Source organism: Hemiscyllium ocellatum, chromosome 24 (genome assembly GCF_020745735.1).
Source record: "Hemiscyllium ocellatum isolate sHemOce1 chromosome 24, sHemOce1.pat.X.cur, whole genome shotgun sequence".
Classification (NCBI taxonomy): Eukaryota; Metazoa; Chordata; class Chondrichthyes; order Orectolobiformes; family Hemiscylliidae; genus Hemiscyllium; species Hemiscyllium ocellatum.
In genome coordinates, this window is record NC_083424.1 from 56,597,074 (window position 1) to 56,617,151 (window position 20,078).

The following is a 20,078-nucleotide window of genomic DNA, read 5'->3' on the forward strand; positions in this document are numbered from 1 at the left end:
TACAGCATGGAAACAGACCCTTCGGTCCAATCCGCCCATACCGACCAGATATCCCAACCCAATCTAGTCCCACCTGCCAGTACCTGGCCCATATCCCTCCAAACCCTTCCTATTCAATTACCCATTGCCTCTTAAATGTTGCAATTGTACCACATCATCTGGCAGCTCATTCCATACACGTACCACCCTCTGGGTGAAAACATTGCCCCTTAGGTCTCTTTTATATCTTTCCCCTCTCATCCTAAACCTATGCCCTCTGATTCTGGTCTGCCCAGCCCCAGGGAAAAGACTTTGTCTATTTATCCTATCTATGCCCCTCATAATTTTGTAAACTTCTATAAGGTCACCCCTCAGCTTCCGACGCTCCATGGAAAATACCCCCAGACTGTTCAGCCTCTTCCTGTAGCTCAGATCCTCCAACCCTGGCAACATCCTTGTAAATCTTTTCTGAAACCTTTCAAGTTTCACAACATCTTTCCGATAGGAAGGAAGCCAGAATTGCATGCAATATTCCAGTGGCCTAACCAATGTCCTGTATAGCTGCAACATGACCTCCCAACTCCTGTACTCAATACTCTGACCAATAAAGGAAAGCATACCAAACGCCTTCTTCACTATTCTATCTACCTGCGACTCCACTTTCAAGGAGCTATGAACCTGCACTCCAAAGTCTCTTTGTTCAGCAACACTCCCTAGGACCTTACCATTATCCACCTTTATGTATTTTAAGACATCTGGCATCTCCTTCTCTGTAATATGGACATTTTCAAGATGTCACCATCTATTTTCCCACATTCTCCATCTTCGATATCCTTCTCCACAGTAAACACTGATGCAAAATACTTATTCTGTATCGCCCCATCTCCTGCGGTTGCGCACATTGGCTACCTAGCTAATCTTTGAGGGGCCCTATTTTCTCCTTAGTTACCCTTTTGTCTTTAATGTAATCATAGAATCACTTTGGATTCTCCTTAACTCTATTTGCCAAAACTATCTCATGTCCTCTTTTTGCCCTCCTGATTTCCCTCTTAAGTATACTCTTACTGCCTTTATACTCTTCTAAGGATTCACTCGATCTCTCCTGTTGATACCTGACATATGCTTCCTTCTTTTTCTTAACCAAAACCTCAATTTCTCTAGTCATCCAGTATTCCTTACACCTACCAGCCTTGCCTTTCAGCCTAACAGGAATATTACTGTCTCTGGAATCTCGTTATCTCATTTTTGAAGGCTTCCCATTTTCCAGCTGTCCCTTTACCTGCAAACATCTGCCCCCAGTAAACTTTTGACCATTCTTGCCAAATACCATCAAAAGTGGCCTTCCTCCAATTTAGAACTTCAACTTTTAGATCTGGTCCATCCTTTTCCATCACTATTTTGTAACACAGAATTATGGTCGCTGACCCCAAACTGCTCTCCCACTGACATCTCAGTCACTTCCCCTGCCTTATTTCCCAAGAGGAAGTCAGGTTTGGCTCCTTCACTAGTAGGTACATCCACACGGAATCAGAAGATTTTGTTGTACACATTTAACAAGTTCCTCTCCATCTGAAATCTTAACACTATGGCCATCACAATCAATGTTTGGGAAGTTAAAATCCCCTACCATAACCACCCTATTATTCTTACAGATAATTGAAATTTTATAAATTTGTTTCTCAATTTCCTGCTGAGCAATAAGGTGATCATCCCTTTCTTATTTCTCAGTTTCACTCAAATAACTTTCCTGCATGTATTCCCAGGAACATCTTCCCCAAGTACCGCCATAATCCTTATTAAAAATGCCACTCCCCCTCCTATCCTGATCCCCCCTCCTCCCTTTCTATCCTTCCTACAACATTTGTATCCTGGAACATTAAGTTACCAGTCCTGACCAAACTTCAGCCACATTTCTGGAATTGCTATAACATCCCAGTCCCATGTTCCTAACCATGACCTGAGTTCATCTGCCTTCCCTGTTCGACCACCTGCATTGAAATAAATGCAGCTTAATTTATTAGTCCAACCTTATTCTCTGTCCTCCCCCACCTTACTAGTTTAAATCCTCCCAAGGAGCTCTAGCAAATCTTCCTGCCAGTCTATTAGTCCCCTTCCAATTCGGGTGCAATCCATTCTTCCATCCAGGTCACTTCTACACCAGAAGAGATTCCAATGACCCAAAAAAGTGAACTCTTCTCCCATGCACCAGCTCCTCAGCCATGTATTCATCTGCTGTATCTTTCTATTCCTACCTTCACTAATTCGTAGCTCCAGGTTTAATCCAGATATTACTACCCTTGAGGACCACCTTTTAAAATTTCTGTCTAACTTTCTATATTGTCCCATCAGAATATCATCCTTTTCCCTTCCTATGTCATTGGTTCCAATATATGCAATGACCTCCTGCTGGTCCCTCTCCCCCATGAAAACATTCTGCACCCTCTCTGAGACATCCTTGATCTTGGCAGCAGGGAGGCAACACACCATTCTGATATCTCGCTGCCAGCCGCAGATACTCTAGTCTGTACCTCTGACTAGACAGCCCCCTATCACAACTGATCATTTGGAACCTAATGTACCCTGAATTACATTCGAGCCATTATCGGTATCAGAAACTTGGCTGTTTGTACTATATTCCCCTGAGAGTCCAACACCCCCTACATTTTCCAAACCTGCATACTTGTTTGGAATGCAGATAGCCACAGGAGACCCCTGCACTACCTGCCTCTCTTTCTGACCTTTCCTGGAGTTAACCCAACCACCTGACTGTACCTGCAGCTTTTCTCCCTTCCTATAACTGACATCCATCACACCGCCTAGTTCCTGTAAATTCCTTATTGCTTCTAACTGCTGCTCCAACCGATCTATGCAATCTAATAGGATTCGCATTCAAAGTCACTTCCTGCAGACATAAGAGAGGGTAGGAGGTCCTTAATGGATACTTTGTTTCAGTAGTCACGAGTGAGAGGGACCTTGTCGTTTGTGGGTTCAGCGTGAACCAGACTGATAAGCTCAAACAAGTTGAGGTTAAGAAGGAGGATGTGCTGGAAATTTTGAAAAACATGAGGATAGATAAGTTGTTCAAAGGCGAGACGCAGAGGCATAGGGAAACTCTTGACGAGGTGCTCATATTCATCAATACTGTGTTGCAGGCTACGAAGGACATGGTATGGTTTCTCCACTCCCTGGAAGTACGAGACAATGATGGGTACCCTATCAAGTTGTACCCAGTGTCTGTCTCCTGAGCAGGTCATTACAGTTTTTCACTGTAGCATGTCGGAACTAGCGGTCGATGAGTTGAGCATCATACCTTGTTCTTATGAGGATGTCCTTCAGTACTTTCAGGTGTCCTCCTCATCTGAACAGGTCCTGTGTATGTGGAAGGTTTTGATTAGATTAGATTAGATTCCCTACAGTATGGAAACAGGCCCTTCGGCCCAACAAGTCCATACCGACCCTCCAAAGAGTAACCTACCCAGACCCCTACCCTACATTTACCCCGACTAATGCACCTATCACTATAGGCAATTTAGCATGGCCAATTCACCTGACCTGCACACCTTTGGACTGTGGGAGGAAACCGGAGCACCCAGAGAAAACCCACACAGACATGAGAAGAATGTGCAAACCCCACACAGACAGTTGTCCAATATGGGAATCTAACCCATGTCCCTGGTGCTGTGAGGCAACAGTGCTAACCACTGAGCCACTATGCTGCCCATAGGGGATGGTTGTTTTAATATGTTTAGAGTGAAAGCTAGAGAAGTGCAGCATTGTGAGGTTACCTGTGGGTTTGCAGTATAGTGAGCTACTGAGGTGCCCGTCCTTGATGGAGATGCGCACGTTCAAGAGTGAGACAGATACTAAAGAGTAGTCCATGGTAAGTCAGATGGTGGGATGAAACTCATTGATATCACTGCAGTTGTTTATGTGACTCCTTCCACAGGAAGAAAATGTTATCAATATACCTGGTATATCATGCTGGTTGAAGGTCCTGTGCAGCAAAGAAGTCTTGCTCGAATATGTGCATGAAAATGTTGGCATATTGAGTTCAAATTTGGTCCCCATGTGTGTTCCTTGTGTCTGGATGAAGATCTGGTTGTTAAAGGTGAAAATATTGTGGTCAAGGATGAAGCAGATGTGTTGTAGGATGGTGCGCGGAGATTGGCAGTTGTTGGTATTGAGTATTGAGGCTATTACCGTGAAGCTGTCATTGTGGGGGATGCTGGTGTAGAGTGCCAAAACTTCTATTGTGATGAGGAATATTCCCAGTTTGACAAGTCTGTGGTTGCTGAGTTTGTGTAAGAAATCTGGAGTGTCACAACAGAAGCTGGGAATCCCTGTACAGTAGGTTTCAGGGTGTCCTTGACATAGCCAGAGGAGTTCTCTATATAATCAGTATTATAGATTTACAGCAAGGCTAAAAGTATGAACTTTTATTTTATTTTATTAGATTCTATACAGTATGGAAAGAGCCTTTCGGCCCAATAAGTCCATACCAACCCTTCAAAGAGTAACCCACCCAGACCCATTCACCATATTCTCCATATGAGCAATTTAACATGACTTATCTGCTCATGTGCTGTGAGCTCTTCAACACAGGTTCCTCCAAGGTCAGTTGCTGTTTGTTCATTTTCCTAGGTGCACTCTGATGTCTATAGATACTCAAACTCGAACAGCAAAGGCAGTAACTGTGGAGATTCATAGGTTTCTTTCTCGGATCGTGTGGTCGCTGCTTTCGTCTGTCTACCTCCCTTTTAAAGTGCTGTTGTTTTGATATTTTCTCCCTCAAAGTTCCAAAACAATGCAACGGCATATAAAATAGTAATTGCTCCTACTGGGAATTCGAGGAAATCACCTCCAACACCTAAACTACCTCAAAAAAGGAGCATATTTTACAGCCACACCTTTTTTCACATAATCCATCTTGCATTACCCAGAGGATTAAAAAAAATCCAGGCCTTAATTAGGGAACAACATGAAGTGCTGTGAATAGCAGGACACATTGACTTGACTTAACCAGTTAAAATTCCTTAAATCATGTGACTGGCCAGAATGGGGCATGCCATACCCAGTGAAATAAATTGAGCAGTTGGCTCATTAAAGGGCTTTATCTTGCTGGTTTTTACCCAGAGGGTAATTGTTAGGACTGCCCATGGCTTAAGCAGCATAAAATGGTTGAAAGTGGTTTTCAGTTGACATAAAATGGCTGAGGAACAATTTCAGCTGAAACAGCAGTTTCCATAGAATGCTGTTTGAAGTTAAACTATAAGGTTAAGTAGATTAAGATAACTCGTGACAGTTCTTATGAAATTCATACATTGGGCCTTGTGGAACAGAAGCAGATAGTTAAATGAGGTACAGTTTTGAAGAATGCTGCTAGATAGATTGGAAGGGTCAGCCCACACACTGATCACATGATGTTAAGAGCCCCACATCTCTGAATGATAGCCAGCTGAAGTGGGCTGAGTGACTGTATTTGAACTGCATATTTCCTTTTATTCAGTGGAGGAGTTCCTGGCCTGCCCACTGGTGTAAAACAATAAATGTTTGAAGTGGACCTGGGGGTCAAGGGACTTGTATGGTCATTCCATGCCACCAGCTAAATGAATCTTAATGTCATCTTAAGCTAGTTCTGTTGGATTTACTCCTTCTATAAGGCAGCAAATTAGTCTAGCTCACAGTTACAGATTATGGAAGCTGCTGTTTCAGTTAGAATTCTTGCTCAGCCATTTTATGTCAACTGAGAATGATTTCCAACTATTTTGAACCACTTCAGCCACGGTAACCCTAACAGGAATCCAGATGTGATCTCATCAGCATCTCATAGTTACAGTAGGGCATCCAAAGATTTGCAGGTATCTTACCACCCTCCGTGGAGTTTCTTATAACTCTGCTTAATATGTAGGAAGGGGGTAAGTTGCTCAAATTTCAAGCTCAGTATGAAGAATATGCTCAGACTGAATTTCACACATGTTTCATTGTGACTGTCGAGATTTAATCCTTCCTGATTTTCAGCGGTCTCCACAGGCAGTTTGCTGCTGGTCAGTTAATAGAGACAGGAGCCCAATTGTTCTATGTATACATATGGCACTGACAGTACCTACTCTCCTGGTGATCACAGAATCCTCATTTCCTGTTATTCACCATGGCAACAGCAGCATAATGAGCAGACAGAACCAAATTCTGAGCTGAACCCATGCACTCTGCCTGCTTTCACTGCAAGTCCTGACAACACCAATTAAAAACCACAATGTGCATTGATGTTTGGGCAGTAAGCTGCTGGTATGTACTCATCACACGTTCAAACTAAAATAACCTGATTTCACATTTCTACCTTGCAGCCCCAGAGTCCTCACTAGCTTCAGAAATATATTTTAATAAGCAAGGTGGGGGGGAGGGGGGGTGGGAGGGGAGTGAAACCTAGCAATGTGAGATTGGGACACTGACACTGTGAGACCGCAGGACTGGCCCTGTGAGACTGGCATTGAGAAATCTAAGAGACTGCAACTTTCGGAAATTGGTAACAATTCACTGTGGGAGGGAGGCATTGTTGCTATGGGGAGAACCTGAAACACTGGCGCCAGGGAATGGGAAACATGGGCATTGTGGAAAATGTACACTGGAACTGTGGACAGAATATTTATTGGTACATTGGGAGCCAGATACACTAACACTGGTAGAGTATGAGACACTGTGACTGTGAGTATGCTGCACTGAAACACAGGGAGCAAGAGAAACCAATTGGAGCTTTGAAACCATGGGTGGAAAACTGGCACTGTGGGAGTGGGCATTGACATTGTGAAAGCATGATGCTGTCACTCAGTCAACACAAAATTATTCCTTAACACTATATTTGTGACATCTATTTTGAGATTCCCACTGAGGGTTCCTGTAGGATGCTGGTACAATGTGATGAACAATAACCATGCCAGTGTATCTAGACTTGGGTACGTTTGTGACTACACGTTTGCTCATTGTGGCTTTACACTTACAACCTAAATCTGAGTCAACAGAGCATAGTTCCACGAGAAACGATCATTACTGACTTGGCCCTGATTTCACCTTTCTTTACTCTTTGTGTAAACAACTGTCACTTCTTACTTTCTTAACAAACGTCACCGAATCACCCATGTCACTAATTATAACTCCAATTACCTAGTACTACCCAGCAGTGGCTGTCCATTCTTATTTGTATAAACTGAAGTTAACTTTCCCCTAACTTGAAAGGTACAGGATAAGGAATTATTTCATTGCAACAGTTTTGTCAATTTCTTTTGGTTCTCACCACTTTAATCAGACCCTGTTCAAGAGGTGTTCTTTGCTCAGCTAAACAAGTCCAACTTCCTCAACATTTGCCATTTAGGGCAGCACAGTGGTTAACACTGCCAGGGACCAGGGTTCGATTTGACCTTGAGTGACTGTCTATGTGGAATTTGCACATTCCCCATGTGCCTGCATGGGTTTCCTCTGGTTTCCTCCTACAATCCAAAGATGAGTAGCTTAGGTGGATTGGCAATGCTAAATTGTCCCATAGTGTCCAGGGATGTGCAGGCTAAGTGCTAGTCATGGAAAACACAGGATTATAGGGATGGAGTGGGTTTGGGCATGATGCCCTTTGAACAGTTGGTGTCAATCCGATAGGCTGAATGATGTCTTTCCATACTGTGGGGATTCTATGACTCTGTAATGTTTGATATGCCACATGGTCAGTGTACCTCTAAGAGACACGCTAATGGTATCATCACTGCATCATAGCATGTGACCTGAGAGGTAAGAAGATTTTAAGCTCTATCTTATTCTGGGTAATTTGGAGTGTAGCATTCCATTGAAAACCTGCTGCTCTCTGCTACGATGTAGCTTAACATTTGCCCAGATGCTTGTATACTTGAGGAAAATAATGCTTACATCATAATTAGTCATTATAAATGTATGTTGAATTCTTCAATACCACAACATTCACGCCCGGTTTCTCATTGATGCATCAGATTCACATCGGCTTCATTTCTTCATTTTGGATTGGATTGATCTCTTGCTTTTCAGCAGCAATAATATTCAGACTCTGTTTAAAACATTGCTTCCTTAATTTTAATCCTGCTGAATATAATGAGGAACATTTCCAATGAGGGGAAGCTTTACAGCTCTGAGAGAGAATTATCATCAAATCTCTTGAATACAAGTGACCGGGTGAGGTGGGTGCTTACCCGGCTTGTGACTTCTGCCTGGGCACAGTCTGCCTGTGCCACTTGGAATGTGGGGTCAGGTGGTAGATGAGCTGTCGGCAAAGTTTCTCGGAGGATTTCAGGGGCTCCACTTCCTGAAAAGAAAAGCAGTCACAATGTGACGCAGCATAGCAACAGACCTTTTGGTCCAACTCAAACATGTTGACCAAATTTCCGAACTAAACTAGTCTCATTTGCCTGTGTTTGGCCCCTGTCCCTCTCAACCTTTCCCATCCATGATCTGTCTGAATGTCTTTTAAATGTTGTAACTGCACCTCCATTCACCACTCCTTCTGGTAGTTCATTCCACATACGAATCACCCTCTGTAACAAGTTGCCCCTTAGGTCCCCTTTAAATCTTTCCCTTCTCACCTTAAAAAATACATCCTCTAGTCTTTGTAGTTTCCCATCCTAGGGAAAAGACCTTGGCAATTCACCTTTTGTATGCCCGTCATGATTTCACAAACCTCAATAATGTAACCCCTTAACTTCCTATGCTGTAGGGGAAAAAGTCCCAGCCTATCCAGCCTCCTATTATAATTTAAACTTTCCAGTGCCCTTAACATGCTGTAAATCTTTTCTGCACGCTTTTCAATATAATAATATCCTTCCTATAGAGAAGCGCATCTATTAAAAAAATCTTATCATAAAGAAAAAGAAGAAACCAACCATTAAAAATTAACAGGAGGTACTAATATTAAAAATGTAGGGTAATTCAGTATGCTGAAACCCAAGTTGGATAGATTCTTGATTGAAGGAAATCAGTGAGTATATCAAATCAACAGGAATTAGAGGCTAATTTATCAAATAGCAGAGCAGGCCTGAAGAGCTGAATGGTCTCCTCTTGTTCCTAAATCGTATACAGTACCTTTATGTATAATATGTTGATGGCATGTTGACCTTTAGCTTGAAGCAACTGGAATATAAAGTGATGTTACATTTGTCAAGACTCGAGCACTGCACTCAGCCAGGAAAGGGTATGTTGGTCAGGGAACAGGGAGTGCTGAGTGCTTCTGGACAAAATGGAAGCATTCTTTCACTGAACTGTTTAACCTTTGCCCATGAGACAATGCCTCCATCCCAGGGATCGTTTTAGTGAACCTTCAATGAACTACCTCCAAAACTGCTCACAGTACTCCAGGTATGGTCTCATTAGCATCTTGTTCTGTTGCAGGAAAACTTCCCTAACCTTATACTCCAATTGCTTGAAATAAGGACCAATATTCCATTAACCTTCTGGATGACCTACTGCATCTCTGTGCTAGCTTTGTGTTTTGTGCACAAGTATAGCCAAGTCCCCTTGCAATGCAGTGTTTTCTTGATCTGGATAATTTATGCCTTTGCTTGTATCAGGAAATATACGTGCCTCTGCCCTGACCCCGCGACAGCTACTGCGTAAAGCCAGTATTATGTCTCTACTGTCTATCATGCAATCACGCATACATCACCAGAGTTTCTCTCAGATGCCCACCACCAAAACGTTTCACAAGGAACATGCAAATGTGTGGATGATGAAGGGAGGGTTTCAGTCAGTGGATGAAGAATTGAAGGTTCTGGTCAGTCGTGTTAAATTTTGTTCAATATAATGTGCATGATGTGTCTCTCAAAATGTTTTATTTTGGAATGAAATTGAAGCAATTATATTACACTGGGAGATCTGAGCTGATATCACGGTCTCCATGGTTACAGCACAGAAATCTGGAGCAGAGAAGGTAATTAATTGGCCTTTGCTGATTCCAAGAAATGAGGCGGCCATGGAGACAGGGTTAACAAACTGTCAGGACTGCTCTGTATAGGAACCTCAACGTGGTAATCTCATTCTGAGGATCAGTACGATGGATCCTGAGGGGCTATCTCAGACCAGACTCAAACTGTAATAACATCCATTTAATATGGTAAAACATCCCAAACACGACATGGCTGGAAATCTAACGCAATCTGGAGCTACAGGAGACACTGGCGATAGAGAGATGAGAGTGTACATTTCACTAGACCCTGTGTGAGTTTCCCCAATTAGTTAATATTTCAGATAGGATACCTCAAATCATTAAACACTCCAGTAAGGAGGAATGAACTGCCTCCTCTTCTTTACTCACCTACCTTCCTTGGCTGGTCACAAAGTTAATTTTAAAAACCCTTCCTTTTCTTGGCGATACCTTTCTCCCTGTCGTGGCTGTGGGTATGTTTGTCCAGCTGGGAGGTTGATTTGGATACGTTTCGTCCCCTCTCTAGGTGAGATCTTCAGTGCTTTGGAGCCTCCTGTGATGTTCTGTCTCTTCAGGAATTTATTTGGTTGCGTTCCTGCTGTTTCTGGTTGCCGGTTCCAGCTGTTCATTGTAGTGGCTGGTATACTGGTCTAAGTCAATGTGCTTGTTGATAGAGTCTGCAGATGAGTGCTATGCTTCTAGGAATTCTCTGGCTGACCTCTGTTCAGCTTGTCCTATGATCGTAGTGTTATCCCAGTTGAATTTGTGGTTTTTGTCATCTGTATGTGTGGCTACTAGGGACAGTTGGTCACGGCGTTTAGTGGCTAATTGATGTTTGTGGATGCAGACTTGTAGTTGTCTGCCTGTTTGCCCTATGTAGTGTTTCGTGCAGTCTTTGCATGGAACCCTGCAAGTTACATTATTCTTGCACATGATGAGTGTAGGGTGTTTTGTCCTGGTGAGCTGTCTGAGTGTGGTTGTCGGTTTATGGGCTGTCATGAATTCCAGTGGTCGAAGAAATCTGGCTGTCAGTTCTGAGACATTCTTTAAGTAAAGTAGCATGGCTAATGAGTTAGGTCGTGGCATGTCCTCACCGTGTCGTTTGTCTGTTAGGCAAGTGCGGATGAAGTTGCAGGGATATCCGTTCTTGGTGAATACTCTGTAGAGGTGTTCTTCCTCTTTCCTTCGCTGCTGTGTATTGTAGCCCTTTTGAACGGGGTCATAATGCAGTTTCATAGGACACAGGACAAGCTAAACAGAGAACAGCCAGAGAATTTCTAGTAGCATAGCACCCCATCAACAAACACGTAAACCTAGACCCAGAACCGGCCATTACAAAGAGCAACCAGAACCGGCAACTGGAAGCAAGAATGCAACCAAATAAATCCCAGAAGGCACAGTACAGCAGCGCTTCACAAGAGAATCCAAAGCCCTGAAGATGTCACCTAGACAGGGAATGAAACATATCCAAATAAACTTCCCAGCTTGACAAACATACCCATAACCACGACAACCGGTGCCCGAGCTACAAATCTTGACACAAACTTTGAATGTTTCTCCAGGACAGAAAATGATCAAAGGAACAATTTAAGCAGGTTTTCTTGAGTTAATAAAGATGGAGTTTATTAATTACTGAACGCAAGAAAAATTAGTAATGCAACACATACATTAGGAAGAAGATTCCCAACAGAACAAAAAGTTACAAAATAATGAATTAGTCTCTGAATTGTTCATGAAGAACAGATAATCAAACATTATGGCCATTTCATTGAAGGTTGCTTGTGGTGTTGTTGGTAGCTGAATAGGTCAATTTCAAGATTTTTAGTTTTGCAGGTTGGTTGAGATTCTGTTGTTCTTATTCCTTTTGATTTGTGACTAAAATCGAGCATTTCAAATCATTTAACCCAGTAGGTAGCTGACTTCTAGCACTCAGAGCAAGAGAATTCTTTTAGCTGTAAACCAGAGGTCACTAGGGGATAGTTCTTCAACTGTGACCTTCAGAGTATGCTAATGCTCAGACCTGGTGCAGAGGTACTACACATGATGCCACTTAATAGATAAGAGCACTTGATGTTGGAGATAGTTTATGAGCATGGATAAAGCATTGGATAACTAATAGAACAGCTGGGATAGGGAGGGCAGTTTCAGAATTGCAACTTGTAACTAGTGGGGTGCCACAGGGATCAGTGCTGGGATAAATAAATATCGATGAATTAGAAGAGGAAAATGCATTTGATAGTGAAGTTCACAAATATCAACAAAATAAGGAGAGAAGGCAAAGGGTGAGGATGACACAAAGAACTTTCTGCTCATTTCTGTCTTAAATGTGCAATCTCTTATCCTGGGATTATGCCGTATGGTCCTGGATTGTCCCACAAAGGGAAACAACATTTCTGCATCTACTCTGTCAAGTCCTCCAGAGGTCTTTCATGTTTCAATAGGAACACCTCTCATTTTTCTAATTTCCAATGAGTACAAGCTCAACCTATTCAATCTCTTTTCGAGACACACTCACCATATCTGGAATCAATCTAACCAACCTTCTCTGGATTGTCTCCAATGCTACATCTTTGCTAAGAACCAGAAAACTGTTCATAGTATTCCAGCAGGTGGTCTGACTCATGCCTTGTATAGTTACAGGCTACAGGGCATGGGGAAATCCACACACGGTACACACAGAAAGTGTAGGGGAATGTCTGCATATATTCAAAATTGTACTGCTCACTACCCTGTGGGATCTGACTGGGTTTGGCTGTGTGGATGTCAAGGCTGGTGTGGGGAGAGGGATGTTGTTATTTACAGGTGTTGGAGATGGAATGCTCAGGGACCCGGGGAGGGCTGCTGACTGGAGATACAGATCCTGCTTGTCTGATTGATATCCAAGCTTGTATGGGCTCTCTGCAGCCAACTTTATTTGTTGGGAACACAAATTTTATATCCCTTAACAATGTGAGGCCAGCAACATTAGGTTGGACTTAGAGCCAAGGTTCACAGAATTATTTACTTGTTCTTTTTTAAAATTCATTAATGGAATGAGGGCATCACTGGCTAGACCAGCATTCATTGCCCATCCCTAACTGCCCATAGAGCCGTTTAAGAGTCAACCACATTGCTGTGGGTCTGGAGCCACATTTAGGCCGGACCACTAGGTCCATCACTCACCTTCTTTGGGCACTGGATGTCACGAGCCAAGCTCATTAGCAAGTCATGGGAGATGGGGTCCACCAGATTTGGGAAGGCTGTGTGTTTATAGAGAACTTCATTCAGAGAGGAGCCTTCCAGGCCCAAATCCTGCAGGGGGTGAGAACAAAGCCAATTAGCAACTTGTAAGATTGGCTGATCCAGTAACACAATTGTTGCTAATCGCTACCTTGATTGGAACAACAGTTGAAGCTTTTCACTATATTTTACTGTATTATTCACTGTGACATGCAAGTGATAATAGATCATTCCATTCCATTCAATACAACCCTCCAATTTTGACCTCACACACAACGCAAGTCACATCTGGAATGTACTTCTTATATCTCTACCCCTTGCTCAATCTTTAATTCTTCCTTAGAAACCACCTTTCTGATCAAACTTCTAGCAATCTGTCTGAAACTTGACTTTCCCACAAACTTTGCTTGAGGACATTCAGGTAGAATGTCTTGGATTCTTACACTGTTAAAGGCACTGAATGTTCTCCTACATGCCAATGTTAATGGACTAGCTGCTCCATTTACTGAATATATAAGTTTGTTTTAGGACAAAATAATAAATAAACATTATAACTCAGTGTGGTAAAGGATCGATACACACATGAAAACACACCTACGTCCTTGACAATGTTCTCAACGACAGTCACTCTAACAATGAACTAGGACAAGCTTCAGGGATAATAGAGTAGCTGAAGTTCATTGTAGGCTTCTCTTCCACAATAAGGGGAGTGCTTTTGTGGCGCAGTGTTAGTGTCCCTATCTCTGAGCCAGGAGACCCAGGTTCAAGCCCCATCTACTCCAGCAGAGTGCGACAACATCTCTGACCATATTTATTAGGGAAATATTTACGCAAGGAGGAGAGCTGATTAGGAAAGGGAGAACACTGTTGAGGCACAGTGGTACTGCCCCTACCTCTGAGCTAGGTGACATGGGTTCAATTCCTATCTGCCCTCTAATCTGGTCGATTAAAAAATGAGGAAAAAGGGGAGAGCAGTCTGGAATTTATATTAATTGATGGAGTGTAACTAAATAGGAACCCTCAAATCCTGCTTGGGCAAATTAATGACCAGCAATGTAATGTCTTACCAGAGGATTCATTTTGATCTCCAAGGGAATGAAGAAAAATAAGCATTTCTTTTTGACAAAAGTACTGCTTCCAGAAGCCCCTGAGGCAAAACAGCAGAGTCATATTGCAGGCTTTCAAATTACAATGAGATCCCAGTTTCTGTTCCAAAGATGAAACATACAAGCAATGGAAGAATGAAGCAGAAACATAGTTACTTCCCTTCATGCAGGAGAAAGAAAGGACAAGCTTGGCTTTGGCTACAGCAGCAGAAAGAAAACTCAGAAGTCAAGCATTTTCAGAACCGAATGTAAGTGTCTTGGATATCCCAGAAGTACAACAGATTATATTACAACTTATGGACAAGATTTACAAAAACAGACAGTTTGCTGGAAGCCTATGATCTTCGATAAATTTAAGAAGATGGGCAACCAGCACAGTGAAGAATATATCATGGATTTTGACAGATTATAAAAGATTAAAATATGTTACTCTCGAAATTCCCGCGTATATGCTTGTGTTCAAATCATTGGATTATGCACAAATTTCATGTATGGATAAAATATGTCATAGTTTCAACTTTTAGAAAGGATACTCTTTTAGAGCAAATGATTGATGCCATAAAGAAATATTTAGGATCATAGAATCCTCACAGTGTGGAATCAGGCCATTCACACTCAGTCCACACCAACCCATTGAAAAGCATCCCACCCAGAAGCAGCACTATAGCATATGCCTGCATTTCCCATGCCTAGCACACATAACCTGCACATCCCTGGACACTATGGGCAATCTGGCATGTTCAATCCACGTAATGTGCACATCTTTGAACTGTGGGAGGAGCCCAGAGCACCCAGAGAAACACACAGACACAGGGAGAACGTGCAAGCTCCACACAGGCAGTCACCCAAGGGTGGAATCAAACCCAGGTCCCTGGTACTGTGAGGCTGCAGTTCTAACCACTAAGCCACCGTGTCGCCTGAACAATTGTTTGTAGGAACAATCATTTCCAGCTCTCGTTATGTCACAAACAGGAAATTCTATAGTGACACAGAGAATGGAGAATTCCACAACTAATGGCTTTCCAAATCGCTGGGGGTGAGTAGAAGGCGTGTGCGCAGAGATGGGACAATGAAAGACATTGTGAGGTGGGTCATTAGAAAACATAGAACACTCCAGCACAATACAGGCTCTTCAGCCTCGATGTTGTCGTACTCTAAGATCAAACTATCTCACATACCTTTCATTATACATTATCCATGTGCCTTTCCAAGAGTTGCTTAAATGTCCCTAATGTATCTGACTCTACTCCCACTGCTGGCAGTGCATTACATGCACTCACCACTCTCTGTGTAAAGAGTCGACCTCTGACATCTCCCCTAAACCTTCTTCCAATCACCTTAAAATTATGCCCTCTCGTGATACACATTGCTGCCAGGGGAAAAAAGTCTCTGGCTATCCACTATATCTATTCCTCTTATCATCTTGTACACCTCTATCAAGTCACCTCTCTTCCTTCTTCACTCTAATGAGAAAAGCCCTAACTCCTTCAATTTTACTTCAGAAGGCATGCCCTCCAGTCCGGGCAGCATCCTGGTAAATCTCCTCTGCACCCTGTCCAAAGCTTCCACAACCTTCCAATAATGAGGCAACCAAAACTGAACACAATATTCCAAGTGTGGTCTAACCAGGGCTCTATAGAACTGCAGCATAACCTCGAGGCTCTTAAACTCAATCCCCCTACTTATGAAAGCCAGCATACCATATGCCTTCTTAATAATCCTATCAACCTGGATGGCAACTTTGAGGGATCTATGGACATGGACCCCAAGATTCGTCTGTTCCTCCATGCTGCCAAGAATCATGCCTTTAACCCTGTAAGCTGCATTCAAATTCGACCTGCCAAAATGAATCACTTCATACTTTTCCAGGTTGAACTCCATCTGCCACTAAGTAGCCCAGCTCTGCATCCTGTCAATGTCCCATTGTAACCTATAATAGCTCTCCCATAATCCACAATTCCACCAACCTTCATGTTATTGAACCTTACTCAACCACCTTTCCACTTCCTCATTCAAGTCATTTATAAAAATCACAAAGGGCAGAGGTCCCAGAACAGATCCCTGTGGAACATCACTGGCCACTGAGCTCCAGGCTGAATACTTTCCATCTAGTACCACTCTCTGTCTTCTACGGACCAGCCAATTCTGTATCCAGACAGACAAATTTCCCTGTATCTCATGCCTCCTTACTTTCTGAATGAGCCTACCATAGGGAACATTATCAAACACCTAGCTAAAATCCATATACACCACATCCACTGCTCTCCCTTTATCAATGTGTCTTGTCAAATCCACTAAGGTTTGTGAAGCATGACCTGTTCCTAACAAAGCATTGCTGACTATCTCTAATCAAAATATGGTATTTCAAGTAATCACAAATCCTGTCTCTCATAGTCCTCTCCAATACTTTGCTCACCTCTGACATAAGACTGACTGGTCTGTAATTTACACAGTTATCCCTATTCCTTTTCTTGAACAACGGAATAACATTGTTGGAATACTGTGTACAATTCTGGTCTCCTTCCTAACAGAAAGATGTTGTGAAACTTGAAAGAATTCAGAAAAATTTTACAAGGATGTTGCCATGGAGGATTTGAGCTACAGGGAGAGGCTAAACGGGCTGGGGTTATTTTCCCTGCAGCGTCGGAGACTGAGGGGTGACCTTAAAGAGGTTCATGAGGGGCATGGATAAGGTAAATAGACAAAGTCTTTTTCCTGGGTTGGGGAGTCCAGAACTAGAGGGCATAGGTTTGGGTGAGAGGGGAAGGATATAAAAGAGAGCTAAGGGGCAACTTTTTCATGCAGAGGGTGGTACATGTAAGGAATGAGCTGCCAGAGGAAGTGGTGGAGGCTGGTACAATTGCAAGATTTAAAAGGCATCTGGATGGGTATATGAATAAGAAGGGTTTAGAGGGATATGGGCCAGGTGGGACTAGATTGGGTTGGGATATCTGGTTGGCATGGACGAGTTGGACCAAATGGCCTGTTTCAGTGCTGCACATCTCTATGACTCTATTTGCCATGCTGCAATCATCTGGCAATATTCTAGCGGACAGCGAGGATGCAAAGATCATCGCCAAAGGTGCAGCAATCTCTTCCCTCGCTTCCTATAGTAACCTTGGGTATATGCTGTCAGGCCCAGGGGATTTATCTATGCCTATCTTTTTCAAATGTATTTTAACAGATTTATTGATTAAGATAACATACCAGATGAGAAGTTTGATTAGTTTGGATCATTTTGGCATAAGTAGGGAAGATGTATTGGTATGCTAGAGGTTATTAAAGTGGACAAATCCCCAGGACTGGATGGGACCTATCCCAGGTTGCTGAGGGAGGTGAGAGAGGAAATAGCTGGGGCCCTGTCGGATATCTTTGTGGCATCCTTAAACACCGGTGAGGTGCTGGAGGACTGGAGGGTTGCTCATGTTGTCCCCCTGTACAAGAAGGGTAGTAGAGATATTCCAGGTAACTATAGACCAGTGAGCCTGTTGTCAGTGGTGGGGAAGTTGCTGGCAAGGGTACTCAGAGATAGGATCTATATTTGGAAAGGAATGAGCTTATCGGTGATGGACAACATGGTTTTGTACGGGGGAGATCGTGCCTTACCAACTTGATAGAGTTCTTCGAGGAAGTGACCAAGTTGATAGATGAAGGAAGGGCTGTTGATGTCATATACATGGACTTTAGTAAAGCATTTGATAAGGTTCCCCATTGTAGACTAATGGAGAAAGTGAAGTCACATGGTGTGCAGGGTGTTCCAGCAGGTGGACAAAGAACTGGTTGAGCAACAGGAGACAAAGAGTAGTAGTTGAAAGGAGTTTCTCGAAATGGAGAAAGGTGACCAGTGGTGTTCAACAGGGGTCAGTGTTGGGGTCACTGTTGTTTGTAATATACATAAATGAGCTGGAAGAGGGAGGTGTTGGTATGATCAGCAAGTTTGCAGATGACACGAAGATCGGTGGAGTAGCAGAAAGCATAAGGGACTGTCAGAGAATACAGGAGGATAGCGATAGACTGGAGAGTTGGGAGAAAAAGTGGCAGATGGTTTTCAATCCAGAAAAATGTGAGGTGATGCATCTAGGCAAGACTAATTCTAGAAAGAATGATACAATGAATGGAAGAGCCTTGGGAAAAGTTGATGGGCAGAGAGATCTGTGAGTGCAGGTCCATTGTACCTTGCAGTTTGCTGCACAGATGGATAGAGTGGTCAAGAAGGCATATAATATGCTTGCCTTCATTGGACGGGGTATTGAGTATAAGAGCTGACAAGTCATGTTAAAATTGTACAAGACATTTGTTCGGCCGCATTTAGAACACTGTGTACTGTTCTGGTCGCCACATTACCAAAAGGATATGGACGCCTTGGAGAGAGTGCAGAGAAGGTTTACAAGGATGTTGCCTGGTATGGAAGGTGTTAGCTATGAAGTGAGATTGAGTAAGTTAGGTTTGTTTTCATTAGACAAAAGGAGATTGAGGGGGGGACCTGATTGAGGTTTACAAAATCATGAAGGTATAGACAAGTGGATAAGCTTTTTCCCAGGGTGAAGGATTCAATAATGAGAGGTCACGCTTTCAAGGTGAGAGATGGAAAGTTTAAGGGGGAATAAACGCGGTAAGTACTTCACACAGAGGGTGGTGGGCATTTGGAATGCATTGCCAACAGAGGTGGTAGAAGCAGGCACGGTAGATTAATTTGAGATGCATCTGGACAGATGCATGAGTTGGTGGGGAGCAGAAGGATACAAATGCTTTGACCGACAGGTTTAGACAGTACATTTGGATCGGCTCAGGCTTGGAGGGCCGAAGGGCCTGTTCCTGGGCTGTAAATTTCCTTTGTTCTTTGTATATTGGTAGCAAGAGATAATCACCACACATGAATGTCACACATTTAGAACCATTCACATTTCTATTTCACAGGGTCTGTGCTGTTGTAAACACAGCCCATCCTTCTATCCACCGACATTCCCTATACTTGCCACTGCCTCGGAAAGCAACCAACATAATCAGATTCCCCCTATGCTGGTTATTCTAACTTCCACCCTCTACCTTTGGGCAGAAGATATAAAAATTTGAATACACGTATAAACAGATTCACGAACAGCTTGTTCATCTATACTGGTCATCCATGCTGACCACATAGCCTAAATAAATCGAGTCCCATTTGCCAGCATTTGGCCCATATCCCTCTACATCCTTCCTGTTCATATACCAATCCAGATGCCTGGTCTGGATTTATTTACATTTCAGTTTGTAAACTTGAAAGTCTCCCGGTGTTCACGTCTACAATTGATATCTGGCCCTGCTCAAATCCAAAACGTAGGGATTGCCCAGAAAGTCATGCAAACTGTCGGTCTGACTGAGGATTGCAGATACTTGGGAAATGAAAAGATCACCCTGCTGCAGTCTCCAGCTCTTCTGATGGCATGATTTGGAGATGCTGGTGTTGGTCTGGGGTATACAAAGTTAAAAATCACAACACCAGGTTATAGTCCAACAGGTTTAATTGGAAGCACTAGCTGGTATTGTGTGATTTTTAAGTTCTGATGGCAGTCACACTGAATCCCATTATTCATCATTCTAAGAGAAAGCCCTAATCTGTGAAGTTTTTTGAACAGGACTGGTGAGAAAAACCATGGACACCATCGGTAGAGACTGGAGAGAGAGAGAGAGAGAGAGAGAGAGAAACAAAAGGAGATGTGAAGACAAACAGAGAGAGAAACATACACACGCACACAGTGACAGCAACAGGCAGTGAGAGAGAGAGACAGCAGACAGAGACAGACACACAGAGACAAATTCAGGAACAGAGGGAGAGACAGAGGGAAAGAGAGAGACAAATGGAAGAA

At 42.9% G+C, this 20,078-nt stretch overlaps 1 protein-coding gene across 1 annotated transcript in view; it reads right to left on the minus strand.

Moving 5' to 3' along the window:
• Positions 1–20,078, minus strand: part of LOC132827422 (leucine-rich repeat-containing protein 75B-like) — a 49,938-nt gene that overhangs the window by 9,544 nt on the left and 20,316 nt on the right. Inside the window, exons 2-3 of the mRNA XM_060844098.1 lie at positions 13,070–13,198; positions 8,184–8,296 (exon numbers count right to left, since the gene is read on the minus strand). Of these exons, the coding sequence (XP_060700081.1) occupies positions 8,184–8,296; positions 13,070–13,198 (242 nt within the window). The remainder of the gene's footprint in view (positions 1–8,183; positions 8,297–13,069; positions 13,199–20,078) is intronic.